Source organism: Bos indicus x Bos taurus, chromosome 27, assembly GCF_003369695.1.
Source record: "Bos indicus x Bos taurus breed Angus x Brahman F1 hybrid chromosome 27, Bos_hybrid_MaternalHap_v2.0, whole genome shotgun sequence".
NCBI lineage: Eukaryota > Metazoa > Chordata > Mammalia > Artiodactyla > Bovidae > Bos > Bos indicus x Bos taurus.
The window spans coordinates 36,165,849-36,182,887 of NC_040102.1; the positions used below are offsets into that span (position 1 = coordinate 36,165,849).

The 17,039-nt window shown below is 49.8% G+C and overlaps 1 protein-coding gene across 10 annotated transcripts in view; it reads right to left on the reverse strand.

Moving 5' to 3' along the window:
- ANK1 (ankyrin 1) overlaps window positions 1-17,039 on the reverse strand; it is a 241,341-nt gene that overhangs the window by 130,594 nt on the left and 93,708 nt on the right. Inside the window, exon 1 of one of the 10 annotated variants that reach the window (XM_027530142.1) lies at window positions 10,525-10,632. The exons of the other annotated variants lie outside the window; for them this stretch is intronic. Coding sequence (XP_027385943.1) covers window positions 10,525-10,548 — 24 coding nt within the window. The 5' untranslated portion in view covers window positions 10,549-10,632. Of the gene's footprint in view, window positions 1-10,524; window positions 10,633-17,039 lie in introns of those variants that run through there. 10 annotated transcript variants of the gene reach the window in all.

Genomic DNA, 17,039 nt, shown 5'->3' on the forward strand with positions numbered 1-17,039 from the left:
ACTGTGTACACATAGACAATGGGATACACTGTGTACACATAGACAGTGGGATACACTGTATACACATACACAGTGGGATACACTGTGTACACATAGACAGTGGGATACACTGTGTACACATAGACAGTGGGATACACTGTATACACATACACAGTGGGATACACTTTACACACATACACAGTGGGATACACTGTACACACATACACAGTGGGATACACTGTATACACATACACAGTGGGATACACTGTATACACATAGACAGTGGGATACACTTTACACACATACACAGTGGGATACACTGTACACACATACACAGTGGGATACACTGTGTACACATAGACAGTGGGATACACTGTGTACACATAGACAGTGGGATACACTGTGTACACATAGACAGTGGGATACACTGTGTACACATACACAGTGGGATACACTGTGTACACATACACAGTGGGATACACTGTACACACATACACAGTGGGATACACTGTGTACACATACACAATGGAATACTTCTCAGCCATAAAATGATGAAATAATGCCATTCTCAGCAGCATAGATGGACCCAGAGATTATCACACTAAGTGAAGTAGGTCAGAAAGAGAAAGACAAATGACATGTGATCTGACTTGCATGTGGAATCTAAAGCACGGCACAAATGAACTACTCTACAAATCAGAAATGGACTCACCGACATAGAGAACAGACTTGCAGTTGTCAGGGAGGATGGGTGGGTGAGGGCTGGAGGGGGAGGCTGGGGTTAGCAGATGTAAGCTGTTGCACATAGAATGGATAAACGAGGACCTACTGTATAGCACAGGGGCTATATTCAGTATCCTATGATAGACCACAGTGGGGAAGAATATTTTAAAAAGGGAATTCCTAAGTGGTCCAGTGGTTAAGATTCTCTGTAGTCCCCAAGCAGGGTGTGTGGCTTCGATCCCTGGTCAGGGAACTAAGAATCTACATGCCGCATGGCATGGCCAAAAAAAAAAAAAAAAGTATACATATGTGTAACGGAATCACTTTGCTGTGCAGCAGAAATTAACACAACATTGTAAATCAGCAACAATTCAATTAAAAAAAAAAAAAAAACAAGGCCGACGCATGCACTACATGCTTTAAATACATCCCACTTATTCAGCATCTGGAGTCAGAATTCCCAATGGCCACACTGGGATGAACAGGGTAGAGAGAAAGGGCTAGGACAGGCACCCTAACCCCGGAGCATCTATTTGAACATCACTCTGTGCCCGAGACATAAAGAGCAACCCGCGAACACAAACAGCGCCTGATGCCAAGCTCCCTCATGGTCCTCGGTGCCAAGTGTATTCTTCAGATGGAGAAACAAGAACTTTCAAAATGAAGTGTTTGAAAAAAAAAAAAACAAAAAACCTACAGGAAGACAGTTTAGACGAAGATGTAGAATCCAAACCTCCCAGCTTGTCAGTTCGTCACTCCATCTGCAAATACATCTTAAGCAAATCTGAGAAAGACTGCAGTTCTCCTAAAAGGCTGTTTCAATGAGGGAGGGAGTCATAAAGGAGAAGAAAAAAAGACAGCAGTGGAAACCAGTGCTGCTGACTTGTCATTCAATGCAACAAACTCGATACACTGGTAAGTTTCACACACACACACTCAGAGCTGGGGTTCAATTGCTATTTTTAAATTCTGGGGGGCTGTGCTGGGTCTTCGTTGTGGCACGAGGGTTTAGTTGCCTGCTAGCATGCGGAATCTTAGTTCCCAGAACAGGGATCGAATCGCATTGGAAGGAAGGTTCTCACCACTGAACCACCCGGGGAAGTCTCTTGCTATTCACTTTTTTTTTTTTTTTATGCCGCACCTATTTGGAGCCAGAGGCGTAGGAAAGCAGAGAGAATCGCCTGGTAGATGAAGCCATGGCCTGGAGGGGACAGGTCAGGGGGAGGGTGATGTGGGAGGTGGGGAGAGGAGGGACAATGGGACCCTTTTCTTCCCAAAGGAGGGTGGCTTTGAATGGATACAGAGAGATGGGGTTGGAGGTCAACAGTCCAGGTTGGAAGGTGATTCTATCCAAAGCTTGGTTGAGGAAATTGGGTTGGAAATCTCCATTCAAACAGCTGAGATGAGTGGCAACTCACACAGCTGGTGATGACCTGACCCCCACTGCCGTCACTTCAGGGCTGGGGGCCAGCGGGCTCTGTGCCTAGATCTGTGCACGGACCCTGCCACTTGCTGGCTGTCTCACGTGAATTTAACCCCTGAACCTGACTGTCACAGCCAGGGGAGACAAGGAAGATAGAACATGTGATATAATCTCACTCTCTGAGAGGTAACCAGTGAAATCCATACCCAATGCACAGGGCTGGTTCACTTCTGATATCTCCTTGACAGACTGCATGTCTCTCAAATGAACAGCAGTCAGAACATGGCTCATCTGATTACAGCTCGATGGAAGAAGAAAGAAAAAGATGGAAGAGCAGAAAAAGCAAAACATTCAGGGACCAGAAATGGCTGCTATAACCCTCCCACCAGTATCCTAACCCTCCCCCACCTGGTGCCCGGAAGATGCTTCTAATCCATCACAAACACTTTCCCATGAGCCCGAAAGTGGCTCCAGGCTCCTGCTCAGCACAGCATTCCAAGCAGCTGGTACCACTCAGATCAGCGTGGACACGGGCGATGAGACCCGTTTTCTATTCCTGTCTTGTTCAACCAGCCATTTGTAACCAGTGTGATGCTCTTGGCTGTGGCGTGTGAATAGCTCATCAGGCCTCCCTGCAGTCTTGATGACATCTTCTCCTGGATGATTTCACCCCTGTTTCCCTGACTGCACACTCCCCAGACGTGGCTCTAACCAACTGGCCACTTAGATTCTCTTCATGGGGTGAATTCACTGGCCAGAGAACCCAAGTGCATGAGATAGCAGGACGCCAGAGGACCGCAGGGGCCCTCCTCCTCCCTGCGAAGTCGGCCGGCCAATGTCCACACGAGGCTTCTGTAGGCTGGGGTAGCATGAAGTTGCTTCCTAGACCTGCTGTCCTTGGGTGGCGCCTCCAGAACAAGTTGCTGGGCCTGAAAGCTGAGGACCAGACCCCAGACCACAGGGGTGCCCTGACAATGCCACAGAGAGCAGCCTGGCTTCCTCGCCCCTCCTGGTTGCAATGAGACTCGGTTTCCTTGTGGGTAACGTGGGTAGTGATTCCTGGAGGGGCTGCTGTGAGCATGGGCTGAGCTGAGCTGAGTGACTCCCTCAGCGCGGTGGCTGGTCCCCTCGGGAATATCAAAGGTCCGCCATCCCCTTAATCAGGACCTCACCCATTCTTGCCTGGAGAGGGCGATGTTTTCCTAACTGGTTTCCACTCCCTGACACTCTGAAGACCCCCTTCCTCACCCTATCAGAGGGAATGTTCTACAGTCATGACACTGTCCTACCCAAAGCCCTTAGGGAGGGCTCCCCAGCAGCTGGAAAAGAAATTCGAGTCTGAAGATGCCGTTCAGAAATATTCACATTCCAGGGACTTCCCTGGTGGCCCAGCGGTTAAGGCTCCACGCTCCCAATGTGGGGGACACGGGATCAATCCCTGGTCGAGGAAGATTCCACACGCCGCGGAGCAACTAAGCCTGGATACTGCACCTACGGAGCCCACCAAGCTGTGATCAGACGAGCCACGTTCTGACCGCTAATTATCTGGGAGACATTCGATCTGTCAAGGAGGTGTCTCAGGGAAACTAGTTCAAGAGCATCACCGAGAAACTGGCAGGGAGCTTGGCGGCTGGACCACCGCAGTCGTACCAGTCTTTGGTGATGCTGGGGTAAGACCTCTGCCCTGTCCAGCTTTGGGCCTTGGGATGCAGATCAGTGGGGAGACAGGCATATAAAATAATGGTTTCAGCATGACCAGGACATGAAATGAAGACAATGCATAACCTGTGAGCATATACAGGGTGCTGGGAGACAGACAAGAGCCAGGAACCTGGCTGTGGGACTTGAGCCAGTTAACTGACTGTGCAGCCTCTGTTTTCTCATCTGGAAAGTGGGCATAATAACACCCACCTCTCAGGGTGGCCTCAAGATCACATTTATTTTATTTATTTATTTATTTTTTGATTGCTGAAGAGGGCTTTCTTATCTCTCCTTGCTATTCTTTGGAACTCTGCATGCACATGGGTATATCTTTCCTTTTCTCCTTTGCCTTTCTTTTTTTTTTTTTTTTTTAGAAAATTATTTATTTAGTATCAAGATCACATTTAGATGAAGTGTGCAAAGTGAGAGCTACATGACTCTGCGTGGATTAACATAATAATTCAGAACTACATTATTCTGGACAGCTCTTCAAAGTCTAGTGGAGGAACAAGGAGTAGTTTCCTGCGCTGACCGCACGACCCCCTGGATGCCCTGTGTACGAGGAGCGTTCAGAATCCGAGTAACTCTACCACTGGCCCCTACTTGCACCTTCAGTCCAACATCATTTATCGAGTTCTACACTGTGACGGGCACACTGCCTGAAACCCACATCCCAGGACGCACATATGCCTAGGGGCCTCGATCCCAGTCACTGTCCAGAGCAAAGTGACTTTTCCTTCCTACCCCTCTGTCCTCACCTCACCCCTCTCCATCCCATTCTGTGACCCTGCCCTAAATTCCACTCCTTGATTTAGCCTGATCCTCAGCTAAACCCACAAGATAAGAATTACTTCCTTGTATCTGTATGACTTGAGACCTATTAGAAAGGCTTAAGCATATGCAATTAATAGAAGACTTTGAGAGATGAAAGCCCTTTCAAGAATCTAAGGAATGCTTTCTACTTTTTTTTTTTTTTAAGGAATGCTTTCTAATGGTGGAACTTGGGGCTTCCTTAGCCTAAGGGTACCTTTAAATCACACCACTTAGAAATGCCAGCCAGCCCCCTCCCTGAGGCTGGGGTTGGGGGCACAGAGGCAACCTACAGATGTCACACCCCAGCCATTCCCTTCCTCCAGAGGAAAAGAAAACCACCACAGGTACATCCCCGATCCACCCCGCTGGGAGGAGAGGCTGCCGGAGTGGGAGAGGGAGCAGAGCCCAGATTGGGTTTTCAGAGTAGCTGGAATTTCTTCCAATGTTTGCAAATCATCTTCACCCTCCATCCATGGCTGGACCAAAGCCAACTTCTTTTCAGCTTTTACAGGCACACATTTTCCAAAGGAAACTGAAATCCGGCGCTCTTCCTGACAAGGTATGCACTTCACAATCCATCATCCCGGAAAAGCAAGGCAGTGTTCTGACCAATATGGTCTTGGGGACCGGGCTAGGGGAGTGGGGTGGGGGTGGGGGGATAGATGGGGGGATGGGTGGTGGGGCGGGGATGGGGAAGAGTTGGGGGGTGGGAGGTGGGGAAGAGTGGGAGGGTGGGGAAGAGTGAGGGGGTGGGGAAGAGTGGGAGGGTGGAGGGTGGGGGATAGGGAAGAGTAGGGGGGAGCTGGGCAAGACAGGCCTCCCGCGGCCTCCTCCGTATCCTGGCAACTGTGGTACCTGTAGCTTCTTCGGGAGGGAACCTGCCTTCCAGGCCCCGGGCAGGAGAGAAGGTCTCGGGGCAGGGTTCTGTTTGCCTTCAAGAGCGTTACCCTTCAATCCATCCCCGCCACCTGCATCCGCCCACCTTCTACCGCCTGAGGCTCCGGCCTTAGCCCCGACCGCCTCCTCTCTACACAGCGCCTTCCCTCCCAGCAGCGACGGTCAATCCAGGAAATGAATCAGCCTTGTCTCCGCAAGCAGCCGAGGGTCGGGGGTGAGCGGGAGGCCCGGAGGCGACAGTCCTGTTTCCCTCTCGATCCCTGATGGACTGTTACCGCCGGCGGGAGAGCAATGACAAAGCCGGCGTCTGCCAGCGCCGGCCCCGCGGGCCTCGCCACGCCGGACACCGCAGGGAATCGGGCCGAGCGGCAGGCCGGGCAGCAGGCTGTGACTGCGGCTTCTGCGTGGGGCCTGCGGGAGACGGATTTTCCGAACAAACGCCCCCGATACGTTCCTAACACTCGTTCCTAACACTCGGTCAGCGCTCACAGGGTGTGCAAGTGAAGGAGAAGCCAGAGTTCTGGCTCATTCGTGGGTTTTAAACGACTTCCTTTAACAAATATGTATTTTTCTCAGTCCCACATTCAAGACCTGGGTGGGTGCTGGGGAGAAGAACCTGACTCAGAGATGAGTAGCCAGGCTGCACCCTCCCCTCACCTCCCCGCCCCCCGGGGGAGATGACACCTGTCTACATAAGTGGAAAGAGGTAGTAGTAGAAAACGAGAAGAGTCTCAACGGAGGTTCCAGTAAAACAACAAGGAGGGGAGCTTCCCTGCTGGCCCAGTCAGTCAGTTCAGTCGCTCAGTGGTGTCCCACTCTTTGCAACCCCATGAACTGCAGTACGCCAGGCTTCCCTGTCCATCACCAACTCCCAGACCTTGCTCAAACTCAGAGTCCATCCCTGGTGGTCCAGTGGATGACAATTCACCTGCCAGTGCAGGGGACACAAGTTCGATCCCTGGTCCGGGAAGATTTCACGTGCCTAGGGGCAACTCAGCCTGTGCACTGCAACTACTGAGCCTGTGCTCTAGGGCCTGTGCTCTGCGACAAGAGAAGTCACCGCAAGGAGAAGCCACAGCAATGAGAGGCCCCCGCACCACAAGAGAGTAGCCCCCTCCCCTTGCTGCAACTAGAGAAAGCCCAAGAGCAGCAACAAAGACCCAGTGCTAAATGAATAAATAAATATTTTTTTTAATGCAGAAAGGGTTCCGAGGAAGCAGAAACAATCTTGTGGAGTTAAAAAAAAAAAAATCCCGAGAACAGAGTGTATAAAAAGTCACACACACAAACCACTAGAGCTTGGATGGCAGCCTTGTGACCCAACGAGTCATCAGTCATGAGGTGCTCTTATGCAAGTCATGTACTGTTTGTTCATGAATTGCAATCAGATTTCATGATTACCTGCTGTATGCAGGCTCTGTGCTACATGCTGGGTAACAACAGTGAACAAAGCATGCGCGGGTGAAGTTCACACATATGATAGAATAATTTCCAAGCTCAGCCAGTTGAAGGATCTGACAGTTCTGCTGGAAGTGTGGAGTAGGAAGCAGGGCAGGGAAAGATGGGCAGGCAGGGTGGGAGAGGTCTCAGAGAGGAGTCTGGACTCCATCCTAAGAGCAGGGTGAGGCCATAGAAGGTTCACAGCAGGGCAGTGACTGGGTAGGATGTTTCCTACAAAATCACCTTGGTTGTGTGTGAAGAATGGATCCCAGGGAGCAAGGCCACTTATAAGAAGACCATATGTTGTTGCTTAGTCACTAACTTGTGTCCGACTCTTTGTGACCCCATGGACTGTGGCCCGCCCAGCTTCTCTGTCCATGGGATTTTCCAGGCAAGAATACTGGAGTGAGTTGCCATTTCCTTCTCCCAGGTATCTTCCTGACCCAGAGATCGAACCCACATCTCTTGCATTGGCAGGGAGATTCTTTACCACTGAGCCACCTGGGAAAACCCAAGAAGACCATTGTGTGTGTGTGTATGTGTGTGTTAGTCGCTCAGTCACGTCCAGCTCTTTGGGACCCCCTGGACTGTAGCCTGCTAGCCTCCTTTGTCCTTGGGATTTCCTGGGCAAGAATACTATAGTGGGTTGCCATTTCCTTCTCCAGGATATCTTCCCAACCCAGGGATTGAACCCAGGTCTCCTGCATTAAAGGTAGATTTCTTTACCATCTGAGCCACCAGGGAAGACCAAGAAGACTATTGCTACTTTTCAAAACTTACAACAAAGTCAAGCTTCTCCCTCTAGCAACTGTGCTTCCTCGTGTTCATGCAGTGAACGTTCTGGACAGCTAACTTCCAGGAGCTCCATCCACAGTGAGCTCCACAGAAAACAATGAGCCCCCAGCAACAGTTGTGATGGCAAATTGCTGTCCTGCCTATAAATTATGATTTTATAGTGGCTTCCATTTCCTTTTTAATGTTACACACGGTAATTTTTTAAAGTTAAGAGCGTCTGTGACACTATTTCCTCATGAAATTGCAGAGTGTAAGGGAGAGGGGGTTATTAATACCTGGGTATGACTATGAAATTGATCATCCATAACTATGTCAGCAGCCAGCCCTGCACATCCCAGAGTTAAAATAGACAGAGAACTATTGCACGAGGGGTCAGCCATAACTCCAACTCCATACTTGGGAGTTTGGTTGCAAAAGCTTTCAGAGGGCATAGGTATAGGGATAAGTCAAGTCATCCTATTTGTTCCATCCCAAGACTGTCTTTAACGCTTCTTATCCTTCTCAGGGTTAAAGTAATGTCCTCATGATGGTGCACAAGACCCCATGAGCTCTGCACCCCGCCCCTCCCACACCCTTCCCTCCCACCACCACGATGACCTTCTGCTCCTCCAGCCACAGGGCCTTGGCATCGGCCATTTCCCCCAGAGCCCTGCAGGGCCTCCCTCACCTCCTTCAGGTCTTTGCTCAGTGGTTTGTTTGTTTAAATAGGAGATATGAAAACTAATGGGCTTCCCGTGTAGCTCAGTTGGTAAAGAATCCGCCTGCACTGCTGGAGACGAGGGTTTGATTCCTGGGTCGGGAAGATCCCCGGGAGAAGGGAATGGCCACCTACTCCAGGATTCTTGCTGAGGAGCCTGGCAGGCTACAGTTCATAGGGTTGCAGGAGTTGGACATGACTCAGCACTATCTTTCTTTATGAAAACTAATATTCTTTGTTCTTGAGAATATTCCTAACCAGGATCATCACGTCTGTCAGTGCTCATAACACATTTAGCAAGCTTCCCCCTACCCCAAATCATAACGGGCAAATACAATCCTCAGCAGTTTGATGTGAGAAATCCTGGCAACCCCAGAGAGAAGAGGCCTAAAACGTCATCCATCCATCCAGCTGGGCCAGACAGAAAGTCCAGCAGCGAGCCAGTCCCACTGGAGTCTGACAGCACAGCCTAGGCCAGCATCACAAATTCTGCTGCCCCATCTCTAGGCTCCCCGTCTCGACAGTGATGATGTAACTGAGAAGTCCGCGGCTTCCGACCATCAACACAGTCTGATATTTAAGATTCCAGACAAATTACAATCCTTTATTCACAGTCCTGTGGAATCTAGCTTTGAAACACAACGGCCAAAGTCAACCTCTTTGAGGCCTGCTGAGCGCCTATTTTGATGGCAGAAGCCCCCTGCCTGCTCCCCGCCCCAGCACCTCTCATCTTTGAATACATGAGCACTCGTTTATTTTGTTTCTAGCCCGGCTCCTCGTCCTGCTGGATGGTCAGCTCCACAAGACAGGGGTGCGTGTGTTTTGTTCATGGCCGCGTCCCCGATGCCAGCCCAGGACTGACCCAGCAGTACACGAAGCCAGATTCAATGCTGAACAGACCTTGAAGACAGTCATTTTCAGTTACTTTGCCTTTAGAAAGCTCCCTCTTATCCTTCTTCCTTTCTTTTATTTTTTTGGCCACAGAAACAATGAAAAACCTGCCTTTCTCAACATGGTTTGCTTAGCTAAACCTCCAGATAAATCGGCTCGTTTTGCAAAGACGCCGGGGGAGGGGGGGCAAGGGGTGGCCACTTGGGTCTAGAAACTCACTGTCTCTGACCCCTGAAGTCAGGGCTCAGCTGAGCTTGGACAGCCCTGCTTATAAAGGCGGACACACTCGGGACTTTCCTAAGGTTTTCACTTTCAGCCTCAGCGCAGACCCAGCTTCCAGAGAAGACCCTCAGCGCAGACCCACCAACCCCTGAGCCTGTGCCCTGGGGGTCTGGGTCTGGCCTGAATCCACCACCAAAAGGAAGAACCTTGCCCTGACCCCGGACACCTTACACAGGCGCAGCCCGCGGGGCCACGGCGATACCTCCTATCACCATGGGGAGAATCGGGGGTGGGGTGACCCCTGAAACATTCCGAGGCCGCTCGAAGAACACCCTTAGACCCCGTACCCCAGAGCCGCTTTCAGCCCTTCCTTCTTCGACCTTTCCCTCTCCTTAGCAACGTGAATCCAAAGTACCCCGTTTCAACAACAGAGCAGGCCGGACAACGCTTTGACTGGCTTTTGTGGGTCATTGAGAAAAACAAGCCCCCTTCCAGACAGGGCTGACCCCAGGTCCCCACAGAGCAGCCCCCAGAAAGCTGCCTCATGGTCCCCAGGGGCACAGGCTTGTGACCACACTCCCGGAAGATGCAGGATTCAGTTGCATCAGAGAGCTTCTAGAGACTCTGCAGACAGACCAAAGGAATAGCATTCAGAGTCTCCTTCCTGACCCCTAACAAAGAATATAATTCAGAGAGCCAGGTAGGCGGAACTCAAGTTGACAGCAGATCTCGGGCAGTGAAAAATATGAACTGGATTAATTGAGTCAAGCAGAGGCCACCTGCTCCCTTCACGGACAAAGAGAACGCTTGTTGATATGATTATAAAGCCCGGGGCCGGGGATGCAGTGGGTGAATGCGCAGCTCCGATCCTCCCCAGCCCCACAGGCCTCCTCTCTTTCCCATCGCCCCCTCCCCTCCCTGGAGCGGCTGCCCCAGCACTCACTCTGCCGAAGCCTGGGAAGTGCATGCTGTCCCTTTCCAGGTCCCAGAGGTCAGTCACCGTGGTCTGTGGGTACGTCTCGGGCTGCCGGAGCCACCGCACCTCTGCGAGGCCCTTTGAGGCTTTATCAGCAGCACAGGCGCTATCGGGCCCAGGAGCCAAGCAGAGGGGAGGCGCCTGCCTGGGGCCTACAGATTGCTGGGGTGCCCTCTCCCGCGCTCAGCCGGGAAGCCTGGCCCCACTCCTTGGGTCCCTTGGGCTATGAGTAGGGTGGGGGGCCACTCCAAGCGCTGGCTGCTGAGTTTGGGTGCTGGAGTCCTGCAGAGCCAGGGGTGCTGCCTGGAGGAGGCGTCCAGAGGGGACGAGTTCCCCAAGTGAAGGTAGCTTCCCTCCCATGGGCAAACGGCTCTTCTGAGCCCTGAGCTGCAGGGACACGGGGTCTAGGTTTTCACAGGCTTTCCCGGGGGGGCCCTGTCTTCATTCATGGCTGATTTGCAGGGAATCTGGGCACCATCTTAATAACATTGGGGCTCAAAATAACCACATTCCTGGGAACCAGAGGTGAGTCACCAGAAACAGTGCCTAGGAGGGAAAAGGGCCAAGAGTTAGGGCTGCCCAGCGGGTCCAGCCACCGCCACGCTCCTGAGGCCTGGCATGGAAGGCTTCTTTTGCAACATCCGTCCATCACTGACCGGATGAGGGGGCACCTGCCCGGAGCGGCTTTATCCAGTGAGGACACGGTGCCCTGGAATCGCAGTCGGTGGCAGAGGGAGTGGATGAAATACGAGGCCTGCCCTGCATGGGCTGTGTTACACACTCAGGTGTAACACATGGGTGTTTTTGCTTCTCCAGCTGTATTGACGCTACTGGGTTCTGTCCTGCCTGAGAAAAGTCTCTCCAGCCTCTCTCCTGGCCCCTTGGCCACCCTCTGCACTGAGGCTGGTCCAGGGGCCCCGATGGGCAGCCATCTGGCCTCAGCTTTTCCGCAGATCCAAGCGGGCCCTTCTGTGAGGCTACAGCTGTGGTAAAAACCACCACCAAGGGCCGCTCCGTGACACTCTGTTCCCACAGCAGCTGGAAACCCCCAGCTGAGGGGCCGGGCCATCCCCAGCAGACCAGCACTGAGGCGGGTGGGGAGGGCAAAGCAGGTTCCAGGGCACCTTTAGGCTAAAAATACCCACTATAAGTATCATCAAACCAGCAATGTTTAATAAAGGAAATCAGTCCTGATTGTTCATTGGAAGGACTGATGCTGCAGATGAAGCTCCAATCCTTTGGCCACCTGATGTGAAGAACTGATTCATTGGAAAAGACCCTGATGCTGGGAAAGACTGAAGGCAGGAGGAGAAGGGGACGACAAAGGATGAGATGGTTGGATGGCATCACCAACTCAGTGGACATGAGTCTGAGTAAACTCTGGGAGTTGGGGATGGACAGGGAGGCCTGGCGTACTGTGGTCCATGGGGTCACAAAGAGTCGGACATGACTTAGTGACTGAACAACAAGAATGATCATTACAGTGCTCAGTCACTCAGTCGTGTCTAATTCTTATGCCAACCCATGGACTGTAGCCTGTCAGGCTCCTCTGTCCATGGGATTTCCCAGGCAAGAATACTGGAGTGGATTGCCATGTCCTCCTCCAGGGGATCTTTCCAACTCAGGGATCAAACCCAAGTCTCCTGAGGCTCCCACATTGGCAGGCAGATTCTTTACCACTGAGCCTCCAGGGAAGCCCACAATCATTATAGACAAGAATTCAAAACAATGTCCTGAGCACAGAATTAAAAAAAAAAAAAAAAAGTGTGTGTGTGTTTGAGAGGCCAGAAAAGTGAAAAAAATGTCAAAGAAGCAGGTCATGTGAGGGTTGACTTCAGACAACTCGACCACAGGACGAATGAGCTTACTTGGTGACAGAGGCTAGGCCAGGCTGGTTCGCGGTGGCGGGGTGCTGCCCACACCCACTGGGCGTGGGACGGAGTTTGTAATTAGAGGAGCTGGCATGGAGGAAGTGCTCAGGGGAGGTTCTGGACCGACCATGGTGGTCACCAGCAGGGTGACGGGAGCAAGGAGCTGGGTCACCATCCCGGGAAGAACAGAAACCATAACAGTTTCCTCTTCAGAGTCCCTAGGCTCTGAAGAGAACATGCCCGCAGGAACTAAACACGGAGCATAACAGCGACTTAGAAAATGCATGTAGTAGAAACTGTGACTTCAAATCTTTGGCAAGGGGACCATCAGGCAGGCTGCAAGGATTCTGCAAGGCCATTGGAGGGTGCTTTAGGCAATAAGATGGATCTCACAGGCCCCTGAGCCTTGAAAGTCCAGCAGCTCTGGATTTCCCGGAGCCAACCCAGGTGTCTTGGAAGTTTCCCCAGAACCAGCCCAGTGGGCAGTGCAAGGCCCTCCTCCCATGGACTCATCGCGGGGAAAGGCCAGTGTACAAAGTACAAATCCAGCAACCAGGCTCAACTGGGCTCCAAAGTGCTGGCCTCACTGCGAACTGAGGCCCTGACTCTTTCCCAGGGCGGGGCTCCCATGACAACCAGGATGAGGGAGGACGAGAGGTCTGATGGGGCCAAGGTGACACTGTCAGCCTCTGGTCAGCAGGCTGCTCCCCAGGGCTTTTCACGTGTTTTCTGCCTTTCTTTCCTCTTCATCTCTGAAAGGGAACCATGGGCGCTGTCTCAGCCCAGGAAGTGCAAGGCCCGGTTATTTCAGGAACACGAGGATCCCTCCAAATTTCAGCACTGCCCCCTCTCCAAGCCCCGCCTCCTTTGTTCCACTGACTTATGAATGTACAAGCTTATACCCGGGGCTTTCTATATGCCAGGCTGTTCTAAGCATGTGACAATCACCTATATAATCCTTGTAACTGTCTCTGAGGCATCCATAGCCTTGGGTGCAGTTTACAGAAGAGGACATTGAGGCACAGAAAGAACACGAAACGTACTCAAGCAACAGAGCCAGTTTCCAACCCGGGAGTCTATACCCAGGGTCTGGAAGCCGAGTCGCCGGCTGGCTTTAGGGTGAACACCGGGTTCGTTCAGAGTGGACCAATCCATTCCCTTAGTAAGGATGGAATCCGGCAACTGTTTGAATGTCTCAAAGGTTCTTGGTGTTCCAGTTTTAAAAGAGGGAAAATAAGTTGATAGAAGAAGTTTTTAATAGATTTTTTTTAACTTTTAATGTTATTTGGAGTATAGTTGATTAACAATGCTGTGTTAGTTTCAGGTGTATGGCAAAGTGATTCATGTACACATATGTATGCTGCTGCTAAGTCACTTCAGTCGTGTCCGACTCTGTGCGACCCCATAGACGGCAGCCCACCAGGCTCCCCCGTCCCTGGGATTCTCCAGGCAAGAACACTGGAGTGGGTTGCCATTTCCTTCTCCAATGCGTGAAAGTGGAAAGTGAAAGTGAAGACGCTCAGTCATGTCCGGCTCTTAGCGACCCAATGGACTGCAGCCTACCAGGCTCCTCCGTCCATGGGATTTTCCAGGCAAGAGTACTGGAGTGGGGTGCCATTGCCTTCTAGAGTTACACTATTACAATCATTGATCATATATCAAACTATACATTTGATCAACTACTTCAAGTCTAGTCATCATTTCCGTTGAAGGCTCAGTCATATACTTGGTAATACACATATGTGTACATATTCATATATGTATATTCATGTATACTTATATATATACATACATATTCTTTTTCAAATTCTTAAAAATCTTTAATAGACTTTTAGTTATAAGAGTAATGACATCCTCATTGAAAAATTTTGAAAAATGCAGATTATCACCTATAATCTCAGCCCTTCTGCAACCCCCTAATATGATCACACTCAGATTTTGATGCATTTCCCTCCAGACTTTCCACACATGTTTCTTTTCCTCTAGTATTTTTATTAGGAAACATTTCAAACAAAATGAAAATTACAGAGAATGTCTGTGTAAATACTCCAGGAAGCATCCCTCAGTTTCATTAAAATTTTGTCTCATGTCAGATTTTTTAAAGAAATAAAACATAATTGATACTGTTGAAGGCCCAGTGCAATGTACCTTAATCCCATCCCCTTCTTGCTTAAAGGTAACGACTAATCAGAATTTGGTATTTATTGGTCTCATGAATTTTCAATACCAAAAAAAAACCCCACTATAGCCTTGCAGAAGGCTTAAAGAAAGATAATTAAATGAAGGTCAAGTGCTTTTTTATAGCTGAGTAGCATCCCACTTTATATATGTGCCACATCTTTTTTTTATTGGCATATCATTGCTTTACACTGCTGTGTTCGTTTTTCTGCTCTACAGGGAAGTGAATCAGCCATGAACTTATCCACAAAACAGAAGCAGACTCACAGACACAGAAAACAGACTTGTGCTTGCTGAGGGGAGGCAGGGAGGGAGAGGAGTGCACTGGGAGTTTGGGGTTGGTGGATGCAGACAATCGAGTTTAGAATGGATAAACAAGGCCCTACTGTGTAGCAGGGCTTCCCTGGTGGCTCAGCTGGTAAAGAATCCGCCTGTGATGTGGGAGACCTGGGTTATATGCCTGGGTTGGGAAGATCCCCTGGAGAAGGGACAGGCTACCCACTCCAGTATTTTGGCCTGAAGAATTCCATGGATTGTGCAGTCCATGGGGTCACAAAGAGTTGGATACGACTGAGCGACTTTCACTGTATAGCACAGGGTTATATACAATACCCTGTGATAAACCATAATGGAGAAGAATATATATTTTTTTAAATGTGTAAAAAACCTGAGCACCAAGAACCCTGACCCAGCTAACAAAGAGAGGGTTAGAGGCCCCCACATCCACACCTTCCTTCTGCTGCCTCCTGCCTGCTGCCCTCATCCCGCCCACCAGGTGTAAACACCGTCCTGAATTCTGGTTATCACTCCCTCGCCTCCTCTACAGCTTTACCACCTCTGAATGTATCCCTCAACAACAAATTGTTTAGTTTTGCATGTTTTCTGATTTTGAATAAGTAGCATCCTGCTATATGCATTCTTCTACTAATATTTGTATTTTTTTATGCAGCATAATTCCTGAGCTTCAGAGGGAGTCTTTTGTTCATTTCCACTGCTGGAAGGTGTTCCATGGTACTTGACTATCACAAGTCATTTATCCATTTGGCAGATAATGGAGTTTGAGCTGTCTTCAGGTTTTTGCTACTCACTGCTACAAACATTCTTAGGCATGCTTCCTGCTGCGCATGTGTAAGATCCATTTCGCGTGTGTGTCAGTGGGCGTGAAGTCACAGGATTGTAATGTGCACACTCAGTTCTCCTAGAACCGACATGATGTGTATGGAACTCCCATGAGCAGAAGATTCAGTTGCTCCCCAGTTGAATCAGCACTTGACACTGTCAGACTTTGACATTTTTGTCAGCCAGGTAGGTTCCCACAGACAGAGAAGCCTGGCAGGCCACAGTCCACGGGGTCGCAAAGAGCTGGACACGACCGAGTGACGGAGCACACAGGTGAACGACGGTCATAGTTTTCATTTGCATTTCCCAGATTACTAATAAGGTTGGGCATCTTTTTACATGCTTCTGGGCCATTTATTCTTCCTTCCAGTGAAAGGACTGTGAAGCCTGTTTTCACCCATTTCTCTGTTCTGTTGTCTTTTTCTTAGTGAGGTGTCAGAGTTCTTGACATGGTCTGGATACCAATCGTTTCTCAGTTACTTTGCAAGAAGCTTTTTCCTGGGTGGAGCTAACCTTTTTACTTTTTAAAATAGTGTCTTTTCATAGAGAACAGACTTGCCGTTGCCAAAGGGAGAATTAAAGTGGGGGAGGGAAGCACCAGAAGTTTGTGATTAGCAGATACAAAGTATTACATGTCGAATGGATAAACAAGGTCCTATGGAGAGTACAGGGGACTGCATTCAGTATCCTGTGATAAACCGTAGTGGAAAAGAATACGAAAAAGCATATATATATATATATATATATACACACACACATATATGTAAAAGTGAGTCACCAAAGGGGAAAGGGGGGAATAAATCAGGAAGCTTGATTAACAGACACACACTCCTGTACATAAAATAGATAACTAGCAAGGACTTCCTGTATAGCACAGGGAACTCTTCTCAATATTCTGTAATAACCTAAATGGGAAAAGAATCTGAAAAAGAATAGATATATGTAGATGTATATATAACTGAATCACTTTGCTGTATACCTGAAACTAATACCTTATAAATCAACTATTCTCCAATATAAAATAAAAATTAAAAGAAAAGAAAAAGAATTCAGGAGCAGCTTCACTGGGTGGCCCAGCTCAGGGTCTTTCATGAAATTGCAGGCAGGGTGTCTTAGGGCTACAGTCACCTGATGGCTCAGCTGGGCTGGGGTCTCTGCTTGCGAGGTCCTCGGGTGGGCCACTTGGATGGCTATTGGCAAAAAGTTTCAACTCCTCACTGGATGGACCTCTCCACAGAGCTGCTTGTGTGTCCTCATAGCATGGCAGCCGGCTGCCCCCAGAAGGACCCAAGAGAGCAAGGCAGAAGTCACAAG